Source organism: Panthera uncia, chromosome E1 (genome assembly GCF_023721935.1).
Source record: "Panthera uncia isolate 11264 chromosome E1, Puncia_PCG_1.0, whole genome shotgun sequence".
Lineage (NCBI taxonomy): Eukaryota > Metazoa > Chordata > Mammalia > Carnivora > Felidae > Panthera > Panthera uncia.
The window spans coordinates 41,525,980-41,550,074 of record NC_064814.1 but is presented as its reverse complement, the minus strand read 5'-3'; the positions used below and the strand labels follow the sequence as shown (position 1 = coordinate 41,550,074).

Here is a 24,095-nt window from a genome sequence, read left to right as displayed (position 1 = left end):
GAGAGGGAGAGGGAGAGGGAGAGGGAGAGGGAGAGGGAGAGGGAGAGAGAGAGAGAGAGAGAGAGAGAGAGAGAATCCCAAATAGGCTCTGCACTATTTGGGCCTGACACAGGCCTCGAACCCATGAACCTTGGGATCATGACCTGAGCCTAAACCAAGAGTCAGACACAACCGACTGAGCCACCCAGGCGCTCCACCCCTGTCTTTGGCAAAACACTTTATCATGCACAAATTTCTCTGACATATGTCAACAGAGTCCTCCCAACAATCCTGCAAAATTAGGGATTTCCTCCATCCCCATTTTGTGGATAAGGAAATGAAAGCTCGGAGAGGTTACTTGCCCTAGGACATCCAGCTAGTAAGTGATGGAGCCAAGACTAGTACTGAGGTCTGTCTGACTACAAGTTCAGGGCACTTGCCACTATGCTGCCTCTTGCCCCCAGTCAGCCAGCAGTGCTGAAGAAGGTGGTGGTGGTCTAAGGTCCAGCCTTACATGCCTTATTCCTCCCAGAATGGAGAAGGGGCATGGGAGAAGGACAAAGCGGTGCCATCAAGTGTGTACAGGGGACCTGGGACCTTCATAGCCTGGTGGGGGAAGAGAAAGGTGGAGGAATGTGGGGCAGAGCTCACACCAAGCTGCTGCTCCCTTATCTCCCAAGTACTTTTTTAAAATTTCATTTTTAAAATTTTTAAATGTTTTATTTTAGAGAGAGAGAGAGAGAGAGAGAGAGAGAGAGAGAGCTGAGCAGGGGAGGAGCAGAGAGAGACAAGGGGACAGAGGATCCAAAGCAGGCTCTGTGCTGAGACCAGACAGCCCGATGTGGGGCTCGAGCCCATGAACTGTGAGATCATGACCTGAACTGAAGTTGAATGCTTAACCGACTGAGTCACCCAGGTGCCCCTCAAATACTTTTTAAAAAAAGTTTATTTTGGGGGGCACCCGGGTGGCTCAGTCCGTTAGCTGTCTGGCTTTGGCTCAGGTCATGATCTCACTGTTCCCCAGTTCAAGCCCCACATCAGACTCTGTGGTGACAGCTCAGAGCCTGGAGCCTGCTTCTGATTCTGTGTCTCCCTCTCTCTGCCCCTCCCCCGCTCATGCTCCATCTCTCCCAAAAATAATAAAACATTTAAAAATAATGTTTATTTTTGAGAGAGAGATGTGTGTGCAGGAGGGGGAGGGGCAGAGAGAGGGAGAGAGAGAGACTCCCAAGCAGGCTCCATCTGCACTGTCAGCACAGAGCCCAACTCGGGGCTTGATCTCATCAACTGTGAAATCATGACCTGAGCCAAGATCAAGAACTGGACACTTAACTGACTGAGCCACCGATGTGCCCCTCAAGTATTTTTTTATTTTTATTTTTGAGAGAGTGAGCACACAGGGGAGGGGCAGAGAGAGAAGGGGACAGAGGATTTGAAGCTCTATGCTGACACCAAAGAGCCTGATGGGGGGCTCTAACTCACAAAGTGTGAGCTGAAGTCAGACCTTAGCCGAATGAGCCACCCAGACACCCCACCCCTCAAGTACTTTTAAGGCCACTTGGACTAACACACCCCCAGGCTGGGTTAACTCCTGGCTGGTGGTCAGGGTGAGGTTTTGTCCAGTTCCACCCCTCGTAGAGGCTAGATAAAGGCTCGGTCCTCCTGGCCTGTCTGGAGGGAGTAAGCCAGCCAGAGGACCCCATACCAGCTTGTCCTGGAACTCATCAGTGCCTGCTCACTCCTTCCTCCAGGGGTGGGTGGAGCTGGAGTTCAAGGGGGACCTGCAGGAAGGTGCCCTGTCCTCTCTGTCCTGGTTCATGGAGCCACTTGCAGGCTCACCTTTTAGATGGTGGCCTGAGGGAGAGCCATTGGTAGACTGGAGCTTTAGGCGGGGTCAAAGGGGAGGTGGTGGGGGTAGAGGCCGGGAGATTCCAGTGTGTCCGGGGCTTATGTTCGCCTGGGCGAAAGATGTGGAGCCTTTCTCCAGGGCCTTCCCCAAATCCCAAATCCTCACCCCAGCGGCTTCTCCCCTGTGCCCTGGGACCTGTGGTGCCTACAAGAGGTGGGAGGGGTCAGGCTGGGGGCCGGTGTTTAAAGTCTGTGGCTCTGAGGACTGGGAGCGGGAAGAGATGGGATGGGGAATGGGACCTTGATGAGTGTGGAGCAGAGAAAGAATGGAGGGTGAGCATGTGGACAGAGAAGCGAGAAAAGTGAGGAAAGGTGTCAGGGGGAGGAGAAGCTTGGAGAAGAGGAGGGAAAGAAAGCACCAAAGTCAGGAGAGGCTGAGGAGCGGGACCTAATCTGCCTTTCACAGCAGGTCTCGGGGCTGGAGTGACTTCGGGGCTGAGGGGTAGGGGGTGGGTTTCCTGGCCTGTGCAGGGCAGGCTGGGGACTCTGAAGGGGTGTTCCTGTCTGCCATGTGGCTCCACAGTCTGCTGGCCCGAGGACCTTCCATGACCCAGGCAGCCCGTGGAGGGCCCGGGTAGGATAGGCTCCCAGAGGAGGCAGAGAGTGGGAGAGGTGGGTGGCACAGGGCAGCAAGGGGGACTCAGTCAGACATCTTCCTGGGGGTCTGTGGGGGGTGGGGCGCGGAGCGCGAGGGCAGACAGGCAGATGGGCGCAGGGGACCTGAGGGGGAAGAAAGGTACATAGGTCCCACTGGAGGGTTACCCGCCTGAAGCAGAAAGCTGCCAGAGGTGGTGGGGTGGCAGCAGGTGCATTTGGTGAAGCCTTTAGATTGAGCTATGGGAGGGGAGACCCAGGGGCATGCTGCTGCCACTGCCCCGGTGTGACCCAGACTCCCGCCCCCTCAGGTGAATTCAAGGACCCGGACAGGTGCTGCTGGAAACACAAACAGTGCACCAGGCACATCATCCACCCCTTCACCCCTGACTGTGGCCACCGTAGCCTGCACCTGCACTCTGTCAGCCACTGCGACTGTGATTCTAGGTAAGGGCCCTCCTTTTTGGGGGGCCCAGAGCCCAGGACAGACTCCTGGGCAGAGCCAGGCCCAAACTTCCCCTGTGTTTCCCCGCTTCAGCTCTAACCTAGCACTGCCAGCCCAGCCCCGGCTTTGTAAACCTTGCTCTGCTCCAGAGCGATGGGAAGGTCTTTGGGCAGCCGGGGCTGAGCCGGGCAGAAGCCAGCTGTCCCTCAGGCTCCTCCCTCCAGGCCCCCAGGGGGTCACGGAGGCCCGGGAGCCACGCTGAGTCCTCTGTGTGGCAGGGTGAAGGACTGCTCAGAGAAGGCCAACAGCAGCAGCTCCCGAGACGTAGGCCCAACCTGCTCCCGAGATGTGGGCTCAACATGTTTAAACATCATCCAGTCCCCTTGCTTTGAGCTCATCCCAGAGGAAAAGTGTGTGCAGCGGTTCTGGTATGGCTGGTGAGTGCCAACAGGCTGACGGGGTGGCACTAAGGGGCACCAGGCCCCCCACTCTGTGACAATCTCCTCTTTCCCTGTCCCCCTCCCTCCCAGGTGCAAAAGCTATAGGCCTGTCTCTGTGGCAGTGATCCACCATCCCATCCACCATGACTGTGGGGCAGACGATCTGAATGAAGAGGAGGAGGAGGAGGAGGAGGGGGAGGAAGAGGAGGAGGAAGAGGGAAGCAAGCCTCCCATCCCGACCCAGGTGGGGCCTGCCACCACACCCGCTGACACAGGCATGGGCGCAGTCACAGGTACCCTGGACTCAGCAGCTCCCATCACTATCTGGCGCTCTGAGAGCCCCACAGGGAAGTCCCAGGGCAATAAAGTGATCAAGAAGGTAAAGAAGAAAAAAGAAAAAGAGAAAGACGAGGAGGAGACAGATGAGAAGGCAAAGCTGAAGAAAAAAGCCAAGAAGGGCAAACTGATTAAGAAGAAAAGCCCAGTTAAATTGGAATCTCCACCTCCAGACTTGATCCGATCAATAAGCCCAAGAGAGTTGGCCAGGATGTCAGAGTCCAGCCCAGACAGCCGGGAAGACCTGGAGAGTGAGGACAGTTACAATGACCCCAGGCGGGAGGAACCCTCCAGCGAGGACATCGTGGAGTCTTCATTGCCCAGGAAGAGAGAGAACGCGGCCCAGGCTAAGAAACCCAGGGCGAAGGCCTCACCAGTCAAGAAGGTCAAGAGGAAATCTCCCCCAGCATCAAACCCCAATCTCAGTTGAGGCCAGGGCATCCAGGGTGAAGAATAAATGAGATCAAGCCTGTAGCTGACCCCCTGCTGCTATTCTCTCTCCCTCCAGCCTGTCACTTCTGTGGGGAGGGTGCGGGTTCTGGACACAGCTGGAGCCAAGGGGTCAGGGGGCTGCAGGAGTTTCTGAAGGGTAATCTATCTTTCAGGAGGCAGTCCATGGGAAGGCAGGAGGGACGGCAAGGGAGGGGCACAGTCTGCTTCTCTGTAACATCCTAGGCTCAGGGCAAGAGAGGAGTACACCTGGGTGGGGTGGGAAGGAGGCGTCCCATCTCCTGGGAGACTGGCCTGTGTGAAATCCACTCGGGGACAGGCAGTACTGTCTGCAGTGATAGCCCTAATAAACTGAACCTTTTAACCCACTCTGTGCCACTGTGCCTGGCCTTTCCCTCCTCTAAGTGGCCCTTAGGAGGATGCTGGTAACACCAAAGGGAACATGATCTTCCCAGCTGGTGCTCCTGCTAGGCCCTTCTAGACCTCTGTGCTGAAGGGAATAGAACTGAGTTCCTGGCAGACCAGCCCTTCCCTCCCAACTCTTGCCAACAGCCAAAGAGATCTTGAATGACAGGATGAAGTCAAGACGGGAAGCTCACCAAGTGTGGGCAGCAGTGACCTTTTCTGATTTCTCTGCTGAGCCCCAAATAGAGGAAAGGGAGGGAGAGAACCTCACTTTCTTAGCACCAACTTGCAAAGCTAGGAGAGGAGGCCATTCTGAAGGAACACAGGAGACCAGGAGTCTGGAACAAAAAGAGGCAGTGAGGCAGGGGGAAGAGGCCAGGGCCAGGGTGTTGGCCGGTCCCAAGCAGGGAAGGCGGGGCGGGGACTGGCTTCCCCCACAACATCCCAGCACTTCCCTTTCCAGGGCGTGCGGGTGTGGTAGCAGGCGAGCTTGGGGCCCATCCTGGGGCAGACATACTGGACTTGTGCAGAGGTATTATCGGAGACTGAGGCTCAGCTGGCAAAAAGAGTGAGGTAAGAGGTACAGGGGCTCAAGCTGAGAAGGGCCAAATTTACTCATGGCCCTTCCTTGCTGTGCCAGAGAAGGCTAGTGGGCAAGCAGATGGGGCGGGTGTGTGAGAGTGTAGGGACAGCGGCTAACGTGTACAGAGGACTGATGAGGTCCCAGGCCTCCTCTTGGCAGAGCGCTTTCACACATTCTCTGCCTCTGCAGCTGCCCCAGGGAGGCAGATGAGGCAGGTCTCGCTAGCTTCACCATACAGAGGAGATGGCTGGCTCGAGGACAACAGGAGTTCCCTCGGTTCCCTCAGGGCACAGGGCACAGGGCTGGGAAGTGGAGCACGGATTTGGCCCGGGGCGGTCAGATACAGAAGCTGTTTGCTGTTGAGTCACTGCCTCTCTGGTGGCCTGGAAGAACCAGGGGGAGCTGTCAAGAGCTCCAAACCCAGCTTGGAAAGCCACCCTTCAAGAGCCGGAGCGTTGGAGAGAGAGGCTTTGCCAAATGCTCTGTAGAAACACTGTTTATTCAAATGACAGGCAGGAAGCGGAGGCAGCAGCAGGTGGGTGAAGGCGGCCAGGCGGGGGCTGAGCAGGTTAGCACTGCTCCCGTGTCCCCTGCAATTCTGCTTTGATAGCCACCCAAGCTGTTGGCATCTGGGTCAGAAACACCTTCCCTCCTCTCCCTCCTGCCCGAAACTGAATAAATAGCATTCCTCTCCCCACAAGAGCTGGGGGAGACTCATGTGCTGAGCTTGGTGCCCCGGGGTCACAGCCCAGAGTCAGGTGAGGGCAGAAGCTCAAAATGGCTTGTAGGGAGAATACAAAACTGTTCCACTCTCATTCTCGTCTTCCTCTTCTTCCTCCCCGCCACACTCCCCGCCCAGCCTGGTCCCAGAACAGGTGGTCGGTGAGGGCCTGGAGTGGGAGAATTGTCGCCTAGCTTACACTGAGCTCAAATTCCCAAGGCCATCCAGCTTGTCACCCATCCAGGCTGACCACCAGAGAGAACGTCAACTCACGCCACTTTATGGACAGAAAAGGCAGGACAGGGAGTGAGGCAGTGGGCGGCTGGGCTCTCCCAGCCTCAGAGGTAACCAGAGTCCTAGGAGCAGGCCCCCTACCGGTCCATCTCGTCCAGGAGTGGGGTGGCATCGCCAGCAATGGACATGGGGGTGCTTTCGATCATGGGGCTGGGAGAGGGCCGAGGTGTTAGCCTCTGCTTCTGTTTCCGCCGCTCCGCTTCCTTCTCCTGTAGCCACTGCTCTGCCATCTTCCCCCAGTCGATGGCTGCATGGCTGTTGGACCTGGGAGGGAGAAGGGGCCTCTGAGATCAGGAATCTCTGGGGCCTCACCGGAACGAAGCCTTCCCACCAAACACTGCCGATCGTCTATCTTTACAGAAATGGACCTCATGTTTTTTGTCACATCACCTTCTTCTGTCTTTTCCCAGAAAGTGGTCGTTCCGGAGACATCGCTTGGGTCACGGCTTTCACAAAGTCCAAGCGACCTGCTTATGTTGAACTGCTTGGCCTCTTGACAACACCTGCCCCTAATAACCTGCTCTGTGCCACAAACCGCATACTTACTTTGGCTGCTGCTGCCGTTGCCGAGAGCTGGAGGAGGGCTGGGGCTGGGCCTGGGCAGACTGTGGGGTGGTGCTGGCCTGTAGCTGGTGGTACTGTGGTGTGGTGATGGGCTGGCTTGGGGTTGTGTAGGAGTAGCTGGGGGTCATTAGTGGTGTGGCCACTGGCTGCTGGGCTGGCGTTGGGAACACCTGGAGAAGGGTGAATAGTTAAATGGGGATGGGTTTGGGGCTTATTTGGCCTTGCTATGAACTTCTGGCAAGCTGAAAACCGGGGCTCAGCACCGAGCTTTCCAGCTGACCATCTCTTGAGCAATGTGTGGTCCCAAGTGGCAGAGAGAGGTCAGCAGGATGGGACCTGGCACAACAGGGCTCGCCAGTGTGCACCACTTGAGGGTTCCAAAGATCCCAAAGGACCACGGAAAAATCAGACTTTCTCTTACTCCCTCTACCCTCAAGAGGGCCCAAAGAAAAGGAACATGTGTTGGAGACCATTCCTAAGGCTGTGGTGGCCCCATCTGTACATATGAAGCCCCTTGGGGTAGACACCGCCAGAGGGCAGTCTATGTACACAGGTTGGCAAAGGATGAATGTTCCCTTTTGCTCTTCTCCACCCTCTGCAGGGAGCCTTGTCCCCAAGCCACGTACGTGGTAAGCGCTGCTGCCCCCTCCACTGCCGCCATAGCCATACTGGCTCGAGGCCCACTGGGCTGGCGTGGCGTTGGGGTTCTGTCCTTGGCCTGTCACGGCTGCGATGGCACTGAACATCTGCGAGGTCATGTTCTGAGGCAGGGCATTCACAGCCCGTGTCAGATCTGTAGGCACACAGAGGTGGGAGATGGGCATGTTAGAGGTCAAAGTCTTCTAGTGCCATCCCTCCAGCTCCCAGTCTCAGACGTGAGCTCACCTGCAAGATTGATATTGGCTGGGGTGGCATTGATAGAAGCAGGTGTCCGGGTCCTACTGCTGCTACTGGGGGTGATGCCTGTAGGAAACAGCCAAAGTTAGTTATGTCCCTCCAGAAACCTGTTTCTGTTTTCACAATGAAGGGGGCTGGAGGAGGTCCTGAGGTGGGAGGAAAGAAGGGAAGCTGCATCAGCAAAGTGGATGGAGGACCTCCTTGATGCTAGGAGCCTGGAGCAGGAGTGAGACAGCTTCAGTGACAGCCCAGGCCTCGTCCTTTCCACTGGTGGCTAGTGATCACCTTGATTCAGGACCTTCGTGTCCCTCTAAGCACATCCCAGAACTCCGAGCAGAACTCACCTGGTACAGGATCCTGGTAGTGATCCTTAAACCATCGGAAAAGTCCGTTCACAGTAGGGAAGATTTGGCCCCGGTACCGGAATCCTTCTGGAGTCACCGTTACGTATTCTATCCTGGGATTTTGGAAGGAAACCTGTGTCAGAGACCACTTGGGGCCGGCTGTGAGAGAGCGGCCAGAACAGATCTCCACCATGTGAAGTAGCCAAAGTGGGTGCTGGGGGGAAAGGAGAGATGAAAGAGCCCTGATCCTGTCAAAGGAGGCTGCACTGTGAGGAGGTGAGCACAGTCAAGGCCAGGAGTCGGCAGCCCTGGTGTGACAGGTACAGGCCATCAGAAGAAGGCCTGCTGGGGGCTGGGCCACCATGCTGGGGTGCAGTGTGATGGCAGCACACTGCAGGTGGTGGCAGGAGTTGAGGCCACAGTGTCAGGGCTGTTGTCCTGCTGTCTCCCCCTGCGCTGGAATCTGGAAATACCAGTTAAGGTGGTTAGTCTGACCTTACTCGACACTGCAGGGCAGAGAGTAGATAAGACGATGGGCTCTGGGTTCAGACCAGTTCTACTTGCAGTTTTGGCTGTCACTCACTACCTATATGGCTTTATGTGAAGTCACTAAACCTGAACCTCAGCTTCACTTGAAAAACAAAGGCAACAGCACTTAAACCTACAGAACTGTGTGTGAGGAATAAATGAGACAGCATGTATGAGGCACTTGGCACAACACCTAAGACAGGGTTCTGTTCAATAAAGGACAGCTGTCAATCACCAACAGACAATGACAAACGTTGAAAAGGTCTCATTTATGTTAAGTTGAACCGTGCTTTCTAAATCATCTATCAAGTGTCATTAATGCTGCGACACAAGGAGTCTGCACACCTTTCTACGGGAAGTGATTGCGTTGCCTCTACTTCCTCATTTAAAGATCCCTCGTTTGCTCAACTGTTCCTCGTGGGACAGTGTCCAGCCAACAGCCCTGGCTGCCATCCTCTGGAAGCATGATGGTAAATCAGAAATGGCTTCTCAGAAACGACAACAATATTCTACGTGTGCCCAAGGCAGTGCAGGGTCTGGAGTCCAGAGCTTCTTGTCACCCAGCCACTGAGCCCAGCCTAACATAGTCTATGCTGTTTATCTTGCACAGGCAGTATAGGGATACGAGCAGAAACTCACTGGCCTTGGCCACGAGCCGAAGGGAAGGTGGGGGCGTAGAGAAGACTGATACGATTATCAGTGTGGGTAACAGACAAAAGGAAAGCAGATCCCCAAAAATGAGACTTTGATTCAGAGTGAGCTCTAGAGGGATCTAGACAAAGGCATGTCTAGGAAGGCCAGCCTGTTAGCCACACATAGAAGGGAGCAGAAGGGTCAATGATAGGAAGGAGAGCAGCTCTCCTGACCCACCCCTTCAGTGCAGGCAGAAATTATTCGGCACACCACAGCAACAGTAAGCCACCTTGTGTCAAACCCCCTGGTGAGGGGGAAGCAGAGAGTGAGGAGAGACCTGTGTCCTGGCCCTCAACTTTGCCAGTCAGGTGGAGAGTGTCTGGTAATTTCCATCACTCTTTGGGAGGGAAAAACGGTGAAGGAAACTTTTCACAGGGTTGGGGAAAATATCTTTCTTTGCTTTTTACCTCTAAATCGTCACCCTCTTTCCCCACCTCCAACCTCCAACAGGTAAGAGGGAAAAGACAGTCAAGCAGAACCAGAGAGAGTACTGCTCCGGGGGTCTCTAACTCCCCTGCTAGCCTATCCGTGGACCCCAGTGGCAGCACCTGCTCAGGACTAGTGCTCACCTGGGTTTACCCCGGGGCTGGTATCCCAGTAGGAACTTGCCGGGCAGTTCCTTGCAGGCACAGATGAAATAAGGGATGAAGGTGGGCTTCTCCTTCTTAGTTTTGATGAGCAGCTCCTCTAATTTCTGGGGGTAGAACGAGGGGGAGAGGTTGGGATAGCAGCATGCTTGGTACACAATGTCTGGCGCATACATGAGGTACACCTCCTTCACCAGCTGAACGTCCCCTACGCTGAAGGGACACCATATATCCTGAAGTGACTGGGAGATGTCATGCCTCAAAGAGCCCTGGCTCACCTTACGATCCCCACCACTGCAGTCCTGATAATACTTGTGATTCAGAAGGTCCCGGGCAAAGGATGCCATGGGCTGGACATAGCGAGCAACAATCTCATCCAAGTCTTCAAATTCCTGTGGGAATATGGTAAAGGCCCCATGTGTCACATTCAGAGCTGAGACTCCTTCATCTAATCTATTCGGAAGAGAACCCATGGGAGGGAGTGGACTTCCCAGCCCTGCTGTAGCCTCGCTCCCCTGCAAAGTCCCCTCAATTTATACATCCTGCTCAGATTTATCAGCTTATAAGGCATAAAATCCTTTAAATCATAACTTTGATTCTCCTCTGGTGCTTGGGAATAACAAGGAGCTTCATAAAATTTCCTTCTACTGAAAATGAGAAATGGTGTGTGTATGCAATCATGTGCATATATGTTTTCTCCTCTTCCTCCACTGGCTCTCTATAGGTAGTCTATTTTAAAATTGGGAGGAGAGAGAGAAGCAAAATACACAAAACTGTTATCAAATGATTCCTTTCATAATCAACCTCCTATTCTGTTCTACACAGCTAAAATATATGTAATGCATATAAGTTACTAACGTCACATGAAAGTAAGCAGAAATGGCTTGTTTCTGGAAGTAGGAGAGGGGATGGGAAGCAGGAGCTGGCTCTCACCTCACTATTGATCCACAGGGTGGCTCCCAGGCTGAAGGCATTTTCCTTGCCCTCTTCCCGCACGTCCACGTGCTGGTAGATGCCATCACTGACCTTCCAGGTCACTGTCAGGTGATTCTCACCCTTGCTGCTTGGTCGGATGATCACATCACCCTGGTCCATGGTCTCCATCATCTTTTCTGCTTGCTTGAAATTTATATTATGGAAGGATGGGTGTGCGATCACTCGCTTGATGTATGCTGAGGAGGCCAAGAAAGAAGTACAGATCAGGGGAGGGGACTGGGAGTCCACAGCAAAGGGACAATTTGTGGCTTTATTTCTGACCTGCTATCAAATTCTGAGACTCTTTTGCCCTCTCTGGACCTGAATTCTCTAATGTGAAGGTTTTGTGTGTGAACCTGGGTTCCTCAAGTGCTGAGAGAACGAAGCTTTAAAAGTCACAGTGTAGGGGTGCCTGGGTGGCTCAGTCCGTTAAGTGTCCGACTTCGGCTCAGGTCATGATGACGCAGTTCCTGAGTTCAAGCCCCGTGTCGGGCTCTGTGCTGACAGCTTGGAGCCTGGAGCCTGTTTGGATTCTGTGTCTCCCTCTTTCTCTCTAACCCTCCCCCGTTCATGCTCTGTCTCTGTCTCAAAAATAAATAAACGTTAAAAAAAAAAAAAAAGTCACAGTGTATTAGCAAAGAACACGTGACCCAAGAAGACCCTGGCTTTCAACCCTGCCAGTGACTCCATCCATGATGTCTCTGAGGTGCAGCACCTCAAAGCCGAGCGCTCACTCCCACTGGGGTATAGCCATCAGCACATGAATCCTGCGGGGGATGCTGCCAAGACTTGGGCTGCACAGGTGGTGGCCACACTCACTGGTCCGCTGCTGCTTCCGTTTCATGTCCTCCTCCTGCTTGTGGTCTGCTGCTTCAGCGTCAAAGTCATAGTACGTGTCCTTGGGCAGTTTCCACTCGTTGTTCCTGTCCATGAGGTCTGAGGTTCGGCAGGTAAGGTCTGCGCTGAACTTCTCAATGTCAATCTTCATGATGCGGCAGTGAACGGTCATTCCCACCTAGATCCACAGAACATTTGAGCTGGAAGGGACAAAGATGATCTAGCCCGATGCCCCATTTTACACGTGAGAAAACCGAAGTCCAGGCAGAAAGATGGAGTGACTCGCCCAAAGCCAGCGAGCTAGCAAGTGGCAGGTTAGGAGTTCACAGGTGAGTCTGGTCTGCAGACCACCAGCCATGCCCCGCACAGATGCCTCTCACTCTAGACAGGAAAAACAACCGGAGCTTACTGGGATCTACCCCGCCACTGGCGCTGTTCCCTTTTCCCATAAAGTTACCTAATTATTGTTCCTGGGGTAAAAGCAAAGTCTGGCTGCCCTTTTTGGAGGAGAGGCAAAACAACAGCTTTCTGTTCTTTCCCCCTGACTTGAGCCCTTCCGTCTAAACACTGGCAAAAGCCAGTCACTGCATGGTTCTTCTTTTGAAAATCTCCCTGGCTTCCTTGATTGGGAATGTTTTCCCCAATCTTCCTAAGTCCACGGTTCTCAGGGGTTCGTGACACTTAGAACTAGAGAGTTTGGCAGACACGGTATATCAGCCATGTCACCAACTAACTGGGTAATCCTGGAAAAGGCACTCAAATTTCTCTGAAAAAGGTTTCCTTCCCCATCAAGTTGAGAGATCAGAGACAACACGTGTAAACGTCAAGTGCTGGTATCTACTGGGTACATAATAGATGGCAGCTGGCAGGAGAATACTAGAACAGAAAGGAAGCTCAGCCTTTCTGTTTCACAGCATGTAATGCTGGGCCCTGCTTCCTGCCTACAGACTAAATCACAGCCTCCCACATGGGAAGAGAGAGCCCTCTCCCAAAGGGCTGGCAACCCAATGAAATAATCACAAAGAGAACAAAAGCTGCTACTCATTCACATGCCTCTCACCCTGGCTTCTTTCAGCCAGTTATAAATCCTCCTGACTCTCTCCCCACCAGCAGCCACTGGGAACCAAGCCTCACTTCTAGGGAGGCGCAGCCCAAAGTTCCGGAGAGCCCCATTTGGGCAGCTGAAAGTTGCACTAGATGTCTTAGTTTAGTCTTCCATCTACCTTCACTCGCTCCTCGGGCCGCTTTACCACTTTGTCACTGAGGAACTTGGTGGGGATGAAGCCGGTGACACCATTGTCTAGCCGTGTTTTGACACCAATGGCCTGGCCTGGGCATGAACCGCTGTCAAAGTGGTTCCAGACCTAAAAAGTGCATCAGGAGAGGAGCTTGGTCATTAAGGTTCTGGAGATCTACGTTCAGAAAAGAGCTGCTGGGGTGCTGCAATTTATCTTGCCATAACACCTGGCAACATGGTCTGAAATACAATGAATAAGCCACCCACCAACACAGATTTTGAATCCCTGATATTAATTATTAATTAAATTATTAATTTATATATTAATATAAAATACATTAATCTATTTGTATGTCCCTCTAGCTGCCACAGAGGCCCATCTCTCCCAATTCTGTTCTGACCTAGTGGACATATGAAATACATATGCCAGTCTCCCCAGAACAATCCACTTCAGGGAACCAGGTGCCCCTTGGCTTTATTATTGGGACAAATCCCACCAGCTTATTTATTGGGTAAAGTCTGGAAACTTTCTCGTGTGGAAAATGGAAAAAAAATCAAGAGAGCCTATAGATTCCTTCCAACTAGCATGTACAGGAACACCGTACCTGCCCTGTAGTAAGAAACACACGCCCTCAGGTCTATAATTTGGTTGAGTTAGATCCCCAGAAAATAGGAAACATGGGTTAAAGGCTGAGCCATAATAGAAGGAAGCACACTGATTGTTTCTGACCAGCATATAGAAGGACTTCATGTTAGACCTGTATGTGTTCTAGCCCTCGTCCCTGTTTATTTGGGAAAAGCGTGATCTAAAATAGCTGTATTCTAGACTCCGTTCTAGAGACATTCAATGGAGGAAACTCAGTGACCACAGTAACAGTGCAGCACATACCTCGCTTAGTTCAGGGAAATTGTCTTGCTGACAGAAGGGGCACTGCCACAGCCCTGTCTCATCGTTGCGGATCGCCTGGTCATAGCTCTCACCCTGTGGACGCCTGTGGGCAATGCCAGTGACGTTGCAGATGATGAGCTTTCCTGCAGGAAAGGGAGAGGACAGGGAAGGAAAGAAGAGAATGGGGACCAGGCTAAGAGAACTGGAGAGGTGTTCTTCCCACTGGCCTTTTAGTGTCAGAACATCTGGCTTATGGCATCTCTACTGATTTCCCTCACATCCTTAAGGAGATCTTCCCCTGATTTGATGACGGGGGAACATGATGCCTATAGAAGTGACTCCTTGAAGATCCTGAAGCAGCAGGTTAAGAAGCATAATTGGTCCCTGAACTCAGTTTTGACTTCTAGTTCAGGGCTGCATATATTAATAATAATCTTAAAAGCTCCCCCGGTCTTTTTTACCTACAGTATAAACCTGCCTCACTCTGCTGGAATCATCGCTTGGTTTGAACATAGACAGTAAATGCACCCTTCCACCCCACAAATTCTCCTCCAGCTGAAAACCAGACCCAGCGTTTACCAATGTAGAAGGTCTCTGGTGTTTCTTTGGTTAACATATTGAAGATTTCCTCTGTGTTGGGAGAGCGGTAGGCTGTCCGCAGGTCCTTATACCGACAGCTCAGCTCCGCCCGGATGTCATACAGGGTGATGTGTTTGTCACCATAGCCCTGGGGAAGAAGCCCAACAGGAAGAGCCTTGCAACCCTCCCCAACTGGAGCCATGGGGGGCTTGCAACAAAAGGAGTAGGACAGTTGGCTCCGCTCCTGTCAGGGCTTCTCTTCTTTCCCATCAAGATTTACCATAGAATTTTCTCAAACTTTCTATTTATTTTTTCATTTTTATTTTTTTAGAGAAAGTGAGAGAAGGCCCACAAGCAGGGGAGAAGGGCAGAGGGAGAGAATCTCAAGCAGGCTCCGCGTTCAGCGTGGAGCCTGATGCAGGGCTTAATCCCACGCCCATGGGATCATGATCTGAGCCAAAATCCAGAGTTGGATGCCCAACTGACTGAACCACCCAAGTGCCCCCCCAAACTTTCTCTGTTATAACATGGAATGTTCTCGGATAAAAATGCTTCACAGAAACCCAATGTGGGAAACAGATACATGCAAAGCTACATGCAGCCTGGGCAGAGAGAAGAGACAATCAAGTCTCCCACATTAACACCATTGGAGGTTTTCTGGAGATTTGCTGCCTGAGTCTCCTCCCAATTAAGCCACTGCAGGTGACTTCTGTGCCAAGCCTCTACACTATCACCCACCTGCCTCTCCAGTTCTTCTGCAAAGGCATCAAGGTCCAGATCCTTGAGTCGCTCTGGGTTTTCCAAGATCTCTTCGAGGGCTCCTGCGGGGTTAGCGTCCTCAGCTGATTCATCATATTCCAGAGCATCCACTGCCATCTTCCTGGCCCACTCATAGGTCTCAGGGTGGACTCGGGAACCATCAAGAACTTCAATGTATGAGTCGGTGCTGAATGAAAGGCAGAAAAGGGACAAGGATATAGAACAAGAAGCTTCTAGTAACAACCCAAATGTCCACCAATGGGGAACTGGTTAAATAAATCAGGGTACCTCCATACAATGGAATACTATACAGCCATTAAAAATAATGAGGTAGATCTATGTGTGCTGACATGGAAAGATGGCCACAATATACTGGTACGTGAAAAATGCACTGCAAAACACTATGAACCGTATGATCCCATTTTTGTAGTAAATGGGTAGTTAGTAAATGCATAGCAAAAATAAAATTTAGGAACGTTGTAGTACACACCAAATTGTTATGGTAGTTATCTCTGGGGGGTGGGATTATGGGGGACTTCCACTTTCTGCACAATATTGCTATACGTTGGATTTTATATAATGAACTTAAACAAGTCTTATATAATAAGATAAAACAAGAAGGGGGAAAAGACCTCTGACAATTTGCTGACAGCTATTTTCCCCCATAAAGCCTTCCCAGGCTGGTCTTGCCCGTGCACTCACATGGACCTATGTTATTCGTGGAGTGTTACAGCAAAGCTGGGTGGAAAATGAAGTTTTAGAACTTGAAGCCTATTTCCCCACTGATTTCCATTACTGAATGAGGAGCTATGTGCCCGTGGAAAAGATCCTCCAAAGACTGAGTTGATAACTTCTGGAGAGGAAGAGGTCAATAGTGAAGTCCAAAGTCCAAGTGAATAGAACTTTCTCTCAATAACATCATCTGAAAACATACTGAATCTCTATCCCCCTTCCTTATCTCCTCATACCCCCACACTCCTTTTCCATTGCCCCTGCTAGCCCCACCCTTATCTAGCCACGGCAAATCATAATAACAGAACATGTTTGTGTTTACTGAATGAAATCTTGTATGTTTTCTGTCCTTAATTTATAAAATAAGTTGGTTCTTTTTATGTTTTCCTCATACAAAAAAAGCTTCACATAATTGAACCGATCTTTTCCATAGGTCAGATGCTCTTGACTTAATAAAGGGTTGCTCACCTTTGCTTTAAAATATTTCCTAATTCAAATACCTTGGGCCCTTTGACAGCCCTAATCCCCTGAATCCCCAAAGCAAAGCCCAAGGGAATTCTGCCTGGCCCACCCAGGAAGAGGGCATCACCTGTCCCCCAGGGAGGCCGTGTCGATCTTGAGGAAGCCAGCACAATTCATGAAGACTTTGGGACCCATGTGGCACATGGTGACCAGCTGGGTCCGACTCTCCAGCCTGGTGTTGTTCTGCTTCAGGATCTAGGAGAGAGGTGTGGGCTTTCAGGTTTCTGGGAAACCCTTTGTCTCCATGCCTCAATATCTAACTGAGCACTATACCGTACTGTCTGCTACTTAAAAAAGAAATTATTTTAGTGAACTACATTACACCTAATATAGAACTAGTATGTAAGTTAAAAGTTAATGATAAAACATACACCCAAGTACCTTTCACTCTTCTTAAGAAAAAGGACATTACCAGTACTTCCGAAGTTCCTTAAATCCTCCATTAACTTGACGGAAATCCTTTTTCTACCCACTGGAATAAACCACTATCCTGAGCTTTGCGTCTGGCATGCTTGCTTTCACCCATATTATTTTTTTGAAGCTTTTTAAAAAATTCATTTTGAGAGAGAGACAGAGAGAGAGGGAGAGAGGGAGAGGGAGGGAGAGACAGAGAGAGAGAGAGAGAGAGAGAGCGCGCGCACATGTGCACACATGCATGGGAACAGGGGAGGGGCAAAGAGACAGGGAGAGAAAATCCCAAGCAGGCTCCTTGCTGTCAGTGCAGAGCCCCACGCAGGGCTTAATCCCACAAACTGAGATCATGACCCAAGCCGAAATCAAGAGACGCTCAACCAACTGAGCCACCCATGTACCCCTCCTTCCATCCATTTAAAAAAAAAATTTTTTTTTTTTTAACGTTTTATTTTATTTTTGAGACAGAGAAAGACAGAGCATGGATGGGGGAGGGTTAGAGAGAGAGGGAGACACAGAATCCGAAGCAGGCTCCAGGCTCTGAGCTGTCAGCACAGAGCCCGATGTGGGGCTCGAACTTACAGACCAAGAGATCATGACCTGAGCCGAAGTCTGAAGCTCAACTGACTGAGCCACCCAGGTGCCCCCCGCTAAAAAATTTTTTTTTGTCTTTAGTTTTGAGAGAGAGAGAGAGAGAGAGAGAGAGAGAGACAGAGACAGACAGACAGAGTACAAGTGGGAGAGGAACAGAGAGGAGAGAGAGGGAGACACAGAATCCAAAGCAGGCTCCAGGCTCTGAGGTGTCAGCACAGAGCCCCACGCGGGGCTCGAACTCATGGATGAGATCATAACATGAGCCAAAGTCTGACGCTTAACTGACTGAGCCACCCAGGCGTCCCTTCTTCCATGCATTTTAAATCCTAGTTTATGGCTATCTTTTCCATGAGCCACTATAGTATAGTAATGAAGTACAGTAGTACACATAGTAGCTATGGCCACTTGGGTCTGAAGTCTGACTTGGACTCTTACTAGCTGGATGACTCTTATACCAGTCTCTACTTCTCTGACCTCTGACCTCAAAATTATACTGGCAATTGTAAAGGCTCAGTGAAATAGAACTTTTCTTACTTTCTCATTCAACCCAATCTTACCTTCAGGAGATGGGTCCCTTTTCGAGGTCCCAGACCACAGACGTACTGGATTAAGGCCTGGCTATATGGGTGGGCGATGGCACGGTTGACATCGACCCCAACCTCATTGACTCGGTTGATAAATTCACAGTATAAGGCATTGAGCAGCTCCTCTTTCACCACATGCTCCTGCCGATAAACAGCAGACAAGGATAAGGTTACTGTGCCCTTCTGCCCGCTAAGCCTGCCTGTTGAATCATACTCACTTGCAAGGGATGAAACTTGAGACACAGGATGTCTTCATCAGAGCTGCACACCTGGGCAAATTCAATCAGAGGGTCCTGGATGCGCCGGGCCAGGGAGACGGCCTGTCTCAGCACCGGAGGATAATCCCGGAACTCTGCCTAGAGTCAAACAAGGACCAGCAGGACCATTAAGTCCCCTCCGTTCCGAGAGCAAAAGGAGATTCAAACCGTTCTGGCTTTAAGTCACTTTCTTGTCTCCTCTGGGACCCCTTTTTCCTGGGACCAATTTAATTTGCAGGGCTCCCACTCCGAAGCATGACTGGCAAAATGAAGCAACTGCACACGGGTAACTGAACAAGTGCAGTCCTGTGCCCTCGATAACCTTCATTTTCCTAGTAAATCTCCTAGGGATTGACAGCTCTTGCTTGTGCAGGTCTTAAGAATGGGGTTCCAGCATTACCTCCGATTTCTTGCTATTCATGTAGAGAATGGCCAACTCATTGTCAACCAGCTCCACCCCAATAGAGGACAGTTGTTGGCCCTGGTCCAGCTCATGCACAATGCGCTTCACATCTTCAATTAACATCTGGGCGTCCCTGGAGGGATGAGGGGTGTTGGTCAGGGCTCTTTCTGAAGTTTCTCAGGGATAGACAGAGTCATGGCTGAGGTGGAAGTGGCGGTGGGGATGGGGGAGGAAGGGGCTTTGAAGACAAAGAGATACCCACCCCCCGCCCCGCCACCACCCCGGGGATGGGAAATTTACCAAGGGTCTACATGCTTATTGCTCTGTTAGAGGCATATGCCAGGTTCAACAAGAAGGAATGAATGAATTTAAGCCAGGTCTAGTCCCTGGAGTTCCCCTGGAGCCCCTACCTGTTTTCTCCTGCAACTGTCACCACATGAGGCTTTTTATTCAGAAGAAATTTCTTTAGAGTTTCAATGTCTTGAGCCTGGATTGAAATAAAATTGGAACTGAATGGCTTTGAAGACAGGGAGATTTCTAACAGTTCTCTCTCCCTAAGTAGCACAAGACCTTGTAAGACCAGAGAACAATAAACTCCATAATGCATAGACACGGTCTAGTGCACAAAACAAGGAGACTAAGACCTCTGGTTTGAATATTATGTATCTGCTAACGTTTCCTACAATTACTATACTTCTGGCTCATACTTGGTCGTGATGGTCTAAACACATTGGGTCTTCCTTTCTAATTAGTAATCTCTACACCCAATGTGTGGCTTAAACTCACAACCCCAAGATCAAGAGTCACATGCTTCTCTGACTGAGCCAGCCAGGTGTAAACATACTTGGGTTTTTTCTACCATAAACCACTGTTTAGCTATCAGGACTATTCTAATCTCAATTCCTTGTTTTCTTTTTCTATTTTAATTGTTTTTTTTTGGTTTTTTTTTGTTTTTTTTTTTTTGAGAGCATGAGTGGGAGAGATGAGAGAGAGGGAGAGAGAGAAAGAATGGGTCTTAAAATCTTAAGCAAGTTCCATGCTCAGTGGGCAGCCCAACCCCATGACCCTGGGATCATGACCTAAGCTGAAATCAAGAGTCAGACGCTCAACTAACTGAGCCGCCCAGGCGCCCCGATGTTTCTTTTTAAAAAATGGTTGCGAAAAATTACTCTAGAATGCAGGTCTCTCACAAAATTGAAAGATACCATTAGGTTAAGAAAATCAGAAGCATATACATGAGATGAATTCAAATTCCTCCTTCCTTGGAAGAAACACTGAAAGGCTAAAGCAGGCAAAAGGTTGGCTTAATGCCTCACTGGCTTTCAGCTACTGGAACAGGATGACCCAGATGCTGGGAAGAACAGAGGCTATAATGGCAGCTTCCAGAAGAACACAAGACCTAGGAATTGGCCTCCAGCCAGAAGTAAATTCTGCACCAGAACGTGAGTGCCATCTACTGCTTATGGAAGTTGAGACTTATCCCAGGACTCTAGTATTCAGCAAGCACGTGGAAATCAATCAGGGTCTTGCAAAGGATGTCGTGTAGACCATAAACACATACCCCCACAGAATTGTAAAACGCACTTAAGATGTACACTTGGTTGCCCTATCCTAGCCACTTGCCTTCTTTTCCCGTTCTTCCTCTCTCCATGCAGTTCGCCGTTTGGTAAAATGGGGCAGTCGAAGGAAGTCTGTCACTTCTCCTTCACCGTTGACCAGGGCGCAGAACACAGGGTGATCTCTGCCGACCAGACAAGAGTAGTGCAACAATCAGAAATAAGAGGATGTAAGTAAGAGTAGAATGAAATTAGGAAAACAGGTAAGGGGTGAGGCTGGGCAGGCACAAACAGGCAGTTACCTGGCAGAGGAGAAAGCAATGCCTAGGACGCGGATGCCCTTCCCTTGGTTCTCATCCATAAAGTCATCATCTTCCTCTACCTGTTGATCTGGCCGGTAGGGTGCCACCCTCAACCAGTTGTAGAGTTTCCGACTACAGGCCTGGGGAGGAGACACACCAGACACTATGGCCAACAGGCTCACCGAGTGTGCAAGGGAACAGATGTGGGTACACATGTGCACAGGCTGCGTTGACGTGTGCACGTGTTCCTAGCCCTTTGCAGGCTTACAGTGTGAAGGCATACCTTAATTGTGGAAACAGGAGAGTATACAGAGAACAGCAATATAAACAAAGAGTGTTTGGGCTGGGGGTGGGAAGCCAAGAATCTCCTCAAACGGGGGGGTCTTGAAGTGACCCATGGCTTGTTTGCTAGAAGACTACTTGTAAGGAGTTCTTTCACTCTCAGCTCTAGTTTGGGGAAATCACAGGCCTAAACACCGTGAGTCTTAACCTTTATGACATATTCTTTGGCTTCGGCCAGCAGCTTGTTCTTGAGCTCTTTGGCCATCTGCACATAGAGGAACTGCTGCAAGGCTCGCTCAATGGCCATGGTGCGCTGCCGGTTCCACTCCTGCACCTGGTGGCTGAACTCATCTCGGTAGTAAAACTGTTTGATCTCTTCGAAATAGGTCTGGTCGTTGCCGTAGCTGAGGAGAAACAACACTGCAGGGTCGGGGATGGAGGAAAGATGACACTGAAATGTCCACAAACACTGTGAACCAGGGACAATGGCCTGCTCACCTCTCAAACTGTGGTTCACATTCCTGAGGGACCCCTCCACCCAGCTGACCCTTCATCAAGCCCTCCCAGAAAGAGCTCCCACCCCAGAGCTTTGCTTACCCTTCTACCCCCTTCATATCTATGCTGATGTCAATGGTGAGCAGCCCTTCATCTTCAGCCAAGCAGATCTTGAGGAACTGGTCATCTCTCAGTTCCTTAACAGGCTTGTTCTTTAAGTACTTGAAGGAGTAAGCATAGTGGGCCTCATCCACATCCTGTACACATTAAGAGGAATCGTCAGCTTACCGACAGGCGGGGCTTGACCCTGGGAGAAAAGACTGCCTCTCTGCTTGCCGGCAGATAGCTCAGCTGAGCATGAAAGCGAGAAACTCAGTTCAGTCGAACACAGAGCTGAGCCACGTGTTGGATCAAAGCTCTTCACCCAGCTCACCTTTCTACCTTTCTTGGTGGGGGTTATATTTAGCTTGGCTCTCTCCTGGAAGGTCTGCCTCAGCACCTGTCGGACGAGGGGCTCTCGGGCAATCTGCAGGGCTACCATGTAGCGGGCACCTTCCAGCACAGCTTCAGGCGTAGGGAACTGGCTGTGGGGAAAATGCGGCAGCTGCAGGATGACAGTGTCTTTTCCCGCGGGCCCCTCCTCCTGCCAGCCACGTGCCACAAGCCTACCTGCAAACATAATCCTTGGCCAGCTCCAAAGGCTCTGCAGGGAACTGCTCTGTCTCGTGCCGCTGGTAGCTGTCCCGCAGGTTTTCCCCAAATTGTTCAGGAGTCAGTCCAAACTTTTTGGCCAGGCCATCTAAAGCAAACAGGAGTGTGAAAGGTAAGGCAATTGCTGGGCTGACAAATCTCTTTGGTCTCCCAGTCCAGAGCAGCTATTCTGGGCACTAGACTTTAAGAGGGTCATGAATAAGCAGCACCAGGAAGTTTACAAAGAATAGTATAAAAAAAAAAAAAACCAAAAAAACCAAAAAAACCTGTCTTTAAACACCTGACAGGCTGTTATAACCCAGAAAAACAGTAATTTTCTGTGACTCCTGGGCTCAGAACTAAGGTGGAAACTACAGTTTAATAAAGAACTTCTCAAGGCTAGGATGAACTCTGTCCCTCTGATTATATGAGCTTCCCATTCCTCTGGGAAATTAGGGAGAGGCTAGACCATTACTGTGGGTGGGCGTGGGTGCTGGGGGGGCCAGTGTTCACAACTGGATTAGTGATTCGCTCAAAAAAGTCCTCTTCCTGCCCACCAGTGACCATCTGGGAACTCCCCTTGCTCAAGGCTGGAACGCCCAGGACACAACACAGCTAGCTTTTACCTAGGCCAGCACTCTGGCAAATGGTGTACATGTCTCGGCGGGAGGCCTGCTTGAGCTCTGGGCCCCTCTGCTCCTCATCTTCTGCCTCTTCACCCTCACCTGGGAAGAAAACATGAGTCAGTGCTCTAGTTTCCAGTCACTCCCAAGGAGCTGCCACATGCAGGGAAGCCCCAAAGGGCACTCAGCCAAGGGCATCCTTGGGGATGGAGTGGCCATCAAGCCTCCTGGGTTTTCTGTTCCAGCACTCACCTTCCTCATCTCCCTCTTCCCTCACACGCTTCAGCTTCTTGCGGCTGGCTTTGGCAGCATTCTGCATCTTGGGGATATCACGACCATAATATAGCAAGAAATGGTTGTAGACATCTTTCAGCTCATCCATTGACTGGACATCCTTAAGCCTGGAGGAAAAGGGATGTAAGACCTCAACTGTCACTAAGGGTACACCCTAGTTCTGCTACAACAGGCCCAATTCCCAGGAGGGAAGGTCCCAACTAGGATAGGTGTCTGTATTCTTCAATTATTAGAGACACACAACAACCCCAGACGGTGACTTCCTTGAGAGCAAGGTATCTTAAAGAAGGAATATGTCAAACAAATGGTGGTTGGTGGTTGTCAGAAATGGAGATGAAAAGGGAGAGACAGATGAAGTACCACGTCTCTAGCAAAGTTCAGAGTTCTTGAGATGGTCTGTCCCTCCCCCACCAGCTCATGACACTGGCCACTAAAGTCATATGCACCCTTCTGGCACTCCACCGATTCCAGGCTCACCAAGCTCCTTTCTGGTTATAATTTGGTTTTCCACATACCCTTATGTACAGGGAATTTTCAGATCAGCAAACGTGAGTATCTTATCCTTTTCACCTTTTATACCCATATAGGTAACTAAGATGAATTTGTTTGCCAGAGAGATCACTTTTGGTGTGGTGACAAGTTGGGTTTCTAAGGGATGGGCCCTGTGCTGAGGATTTTGTAGGTTACACTGCTCCCTGGGGGCCTTTGGTCTGAGGGCACCCTGTAATGGAATAAACCTTGCATACTTTACCTCTCCATGTCGGTGGTATCTAGAGCCCGGATGCCATCAGCCAGGGGTTTGTCAGGATCAGCAGAGATCTGCTCGTACTGATAAGCTTGCATCTTCTCAAACAGCCGTGTTAGGTTCTCTTTGCGGATCCTCAGTTGGGTCCACTAGGATAGGACAGGGCACGACTAAGGGCTGGTGTTCAGCTTTGGAGACTCAAGGCTGCTCTGTTTCTTACCAGGCGACCCGGGGAAGGGTAGCCACCTGATATGTACAGGAGGCTTGGACTTTGGTAGTAGTGGTGCCCAAGCCACACCTCAGCCCCTTAGGAGCATGGATCCATCGTACCTTTTCATCCCACTGCCACACCCTCCATAGGTCATTGATGTGCAACTCAGGCTCCACATACTCCTTACGGTAGAAAGCAATAAAAGGCACCTAGGGTGGCAAGGAGACTGCAGTCAACCAGAGTGGAGAGATCTGTAAGGAGCTCCTTTGCTAGAGGGGTAAACAGCTCCAGGAAATTCAACAGTCAGAAGCTTGGACTCCCCCACAGGCTCATCCAGGGCATGTGCTCTC

General features: G+C 50.8%; 2 protein-coding genes across 8 annotated transcripts in view; one reads left to right on the top strand and one right to left on the bottom strand.

Moving 5' to 3' along the window:
* PROCA1 (protein interacting with cyclin A1) overlaps positions 1-4,176 on the top strand; it is a 7,956-nt gene extending 3,780 nt beyond the window's left edge. For 3 of the 5 annotated variants that reach the window (XM_049636685.1, XM_049636687.1, XM_049636688.1), the window contains exons 3-5: positions 2,793-2,928; positions 3,205-3,363; positions 3,457-4,176. In XM_049636685.1, the coding sequence (XP_049492642.1) occupies positions 2,793-2,928; positions 3,205-3,363; positions 3,457-4,132 (971 nt within the window). In that variant the 3' untranslated portion in view covers positions 4,133-4,176. The remainder of the gene's footprint in view (positions 1-2,792; positions 2,929-3,204; positions 3,364-3,456) is intronic. The other 2 variants (XM_049636686.1, XM_049636690.1) reach the window with 2 other exon arrangements.
* Positions 3,661-24,095, bottom strand: part of SUPT6H (SPT6 homolog, histone chaperone and transcription elongation factor) — a 34,461-nt gene continuing 14,026 nt past the window's right edge. For all 3 annotated transcript variants that reach the window (XM_049636670.1, XM_049636669.1, XM_049636672.1), the window contains exons 10-37: positions 23,865-23,954; positions 23,541-23,683; positions 22,748-22,896; positions 22,499-22,597; positions 21,852-21,981; positions 21,616-21,766; positions 21,285-21,439; positions 20,896-21,091; positions 20,406-20,545; positions 20,171-20,288; positions 18,958-19,034; positions 18,545-18,680; positions 18,106-18,243; positions 17,861-18,028; positions 16,366-16,493; positions 15,024-15,231; positions 14,286-14,433; positions 13,707-13,849; positions 12,804-12,944; positions 11,563-11,758; positions 10,702-10,940; positions 10,047-10,160; positions 9,751-9,875; positions 7,961-8,073; positions 7,605-7,682; positions 7,346-7,512; positions 6,702-6,889; positions 3,661-6,419 (exon numbers count right to left, since the gene is read on the bottom strand). In XM_049636670.1, coding sequence (XP_049492627.1) covers positions 6,233-6,419; positions 6,702-6,889; positions 7,346-7,512; positions 7,605-7,682; positions 7,961-8,073; positions 9,751-9,875; positions 10,047-10,160; positions 10,702-10,940; positions 11,563-11,758; positions 12,804-12,944; positions 13,707-13,849; positions 14,286-14,433; positions 15,024-15,231; positions 16,366-16,493; positions 17,861-18,028; positions 18,106-18,243; positions 18,545-18,680; positions 18,958-19,034; positions 20,171-20,288; positions 20,406-20,545; positions 20,896-21,091; positions 21,285-21,439; positions 21,616-21,766; positions 21,852-21,981; positions 22,499-22,597; positions 22,748-22,896; positions 23,541-23,683; positions 23,865-23,954 — 4,065 coding nt within the window. In that variant the 3' untranslated portion in view covers positions 3,661-6,232. The remainder of the gene's footprint in view (positions 6,420-6,701; positions 6,890-7,345; positions 7,513-7,604; positions 7,683-7,960; positions 8,074-9,750; positions 9,876-10,046; positions 10,161-10,701; positions 10,941-11,562; positions 11,759-12,803; positions 12,945-13,706; positions 13,850-14,285; positions 14,434-15,023; positions 15,232-16,365; positions 16,494-17,860; positions 18,029-18,105; positions 18,244-18,544; positions 18,681-18,957; positions 19,035-20,170; positions 20,289-20,405; positions 20,546-20,895; positions 21,092-21,284; positions 21,440-21,615; positions 21,767-21,851; positions 21,982-22,498; positions 22,598-22,747; positions 22,897-23,540; positions 23,684-23,864; positions 23,955-24,095) is intronic.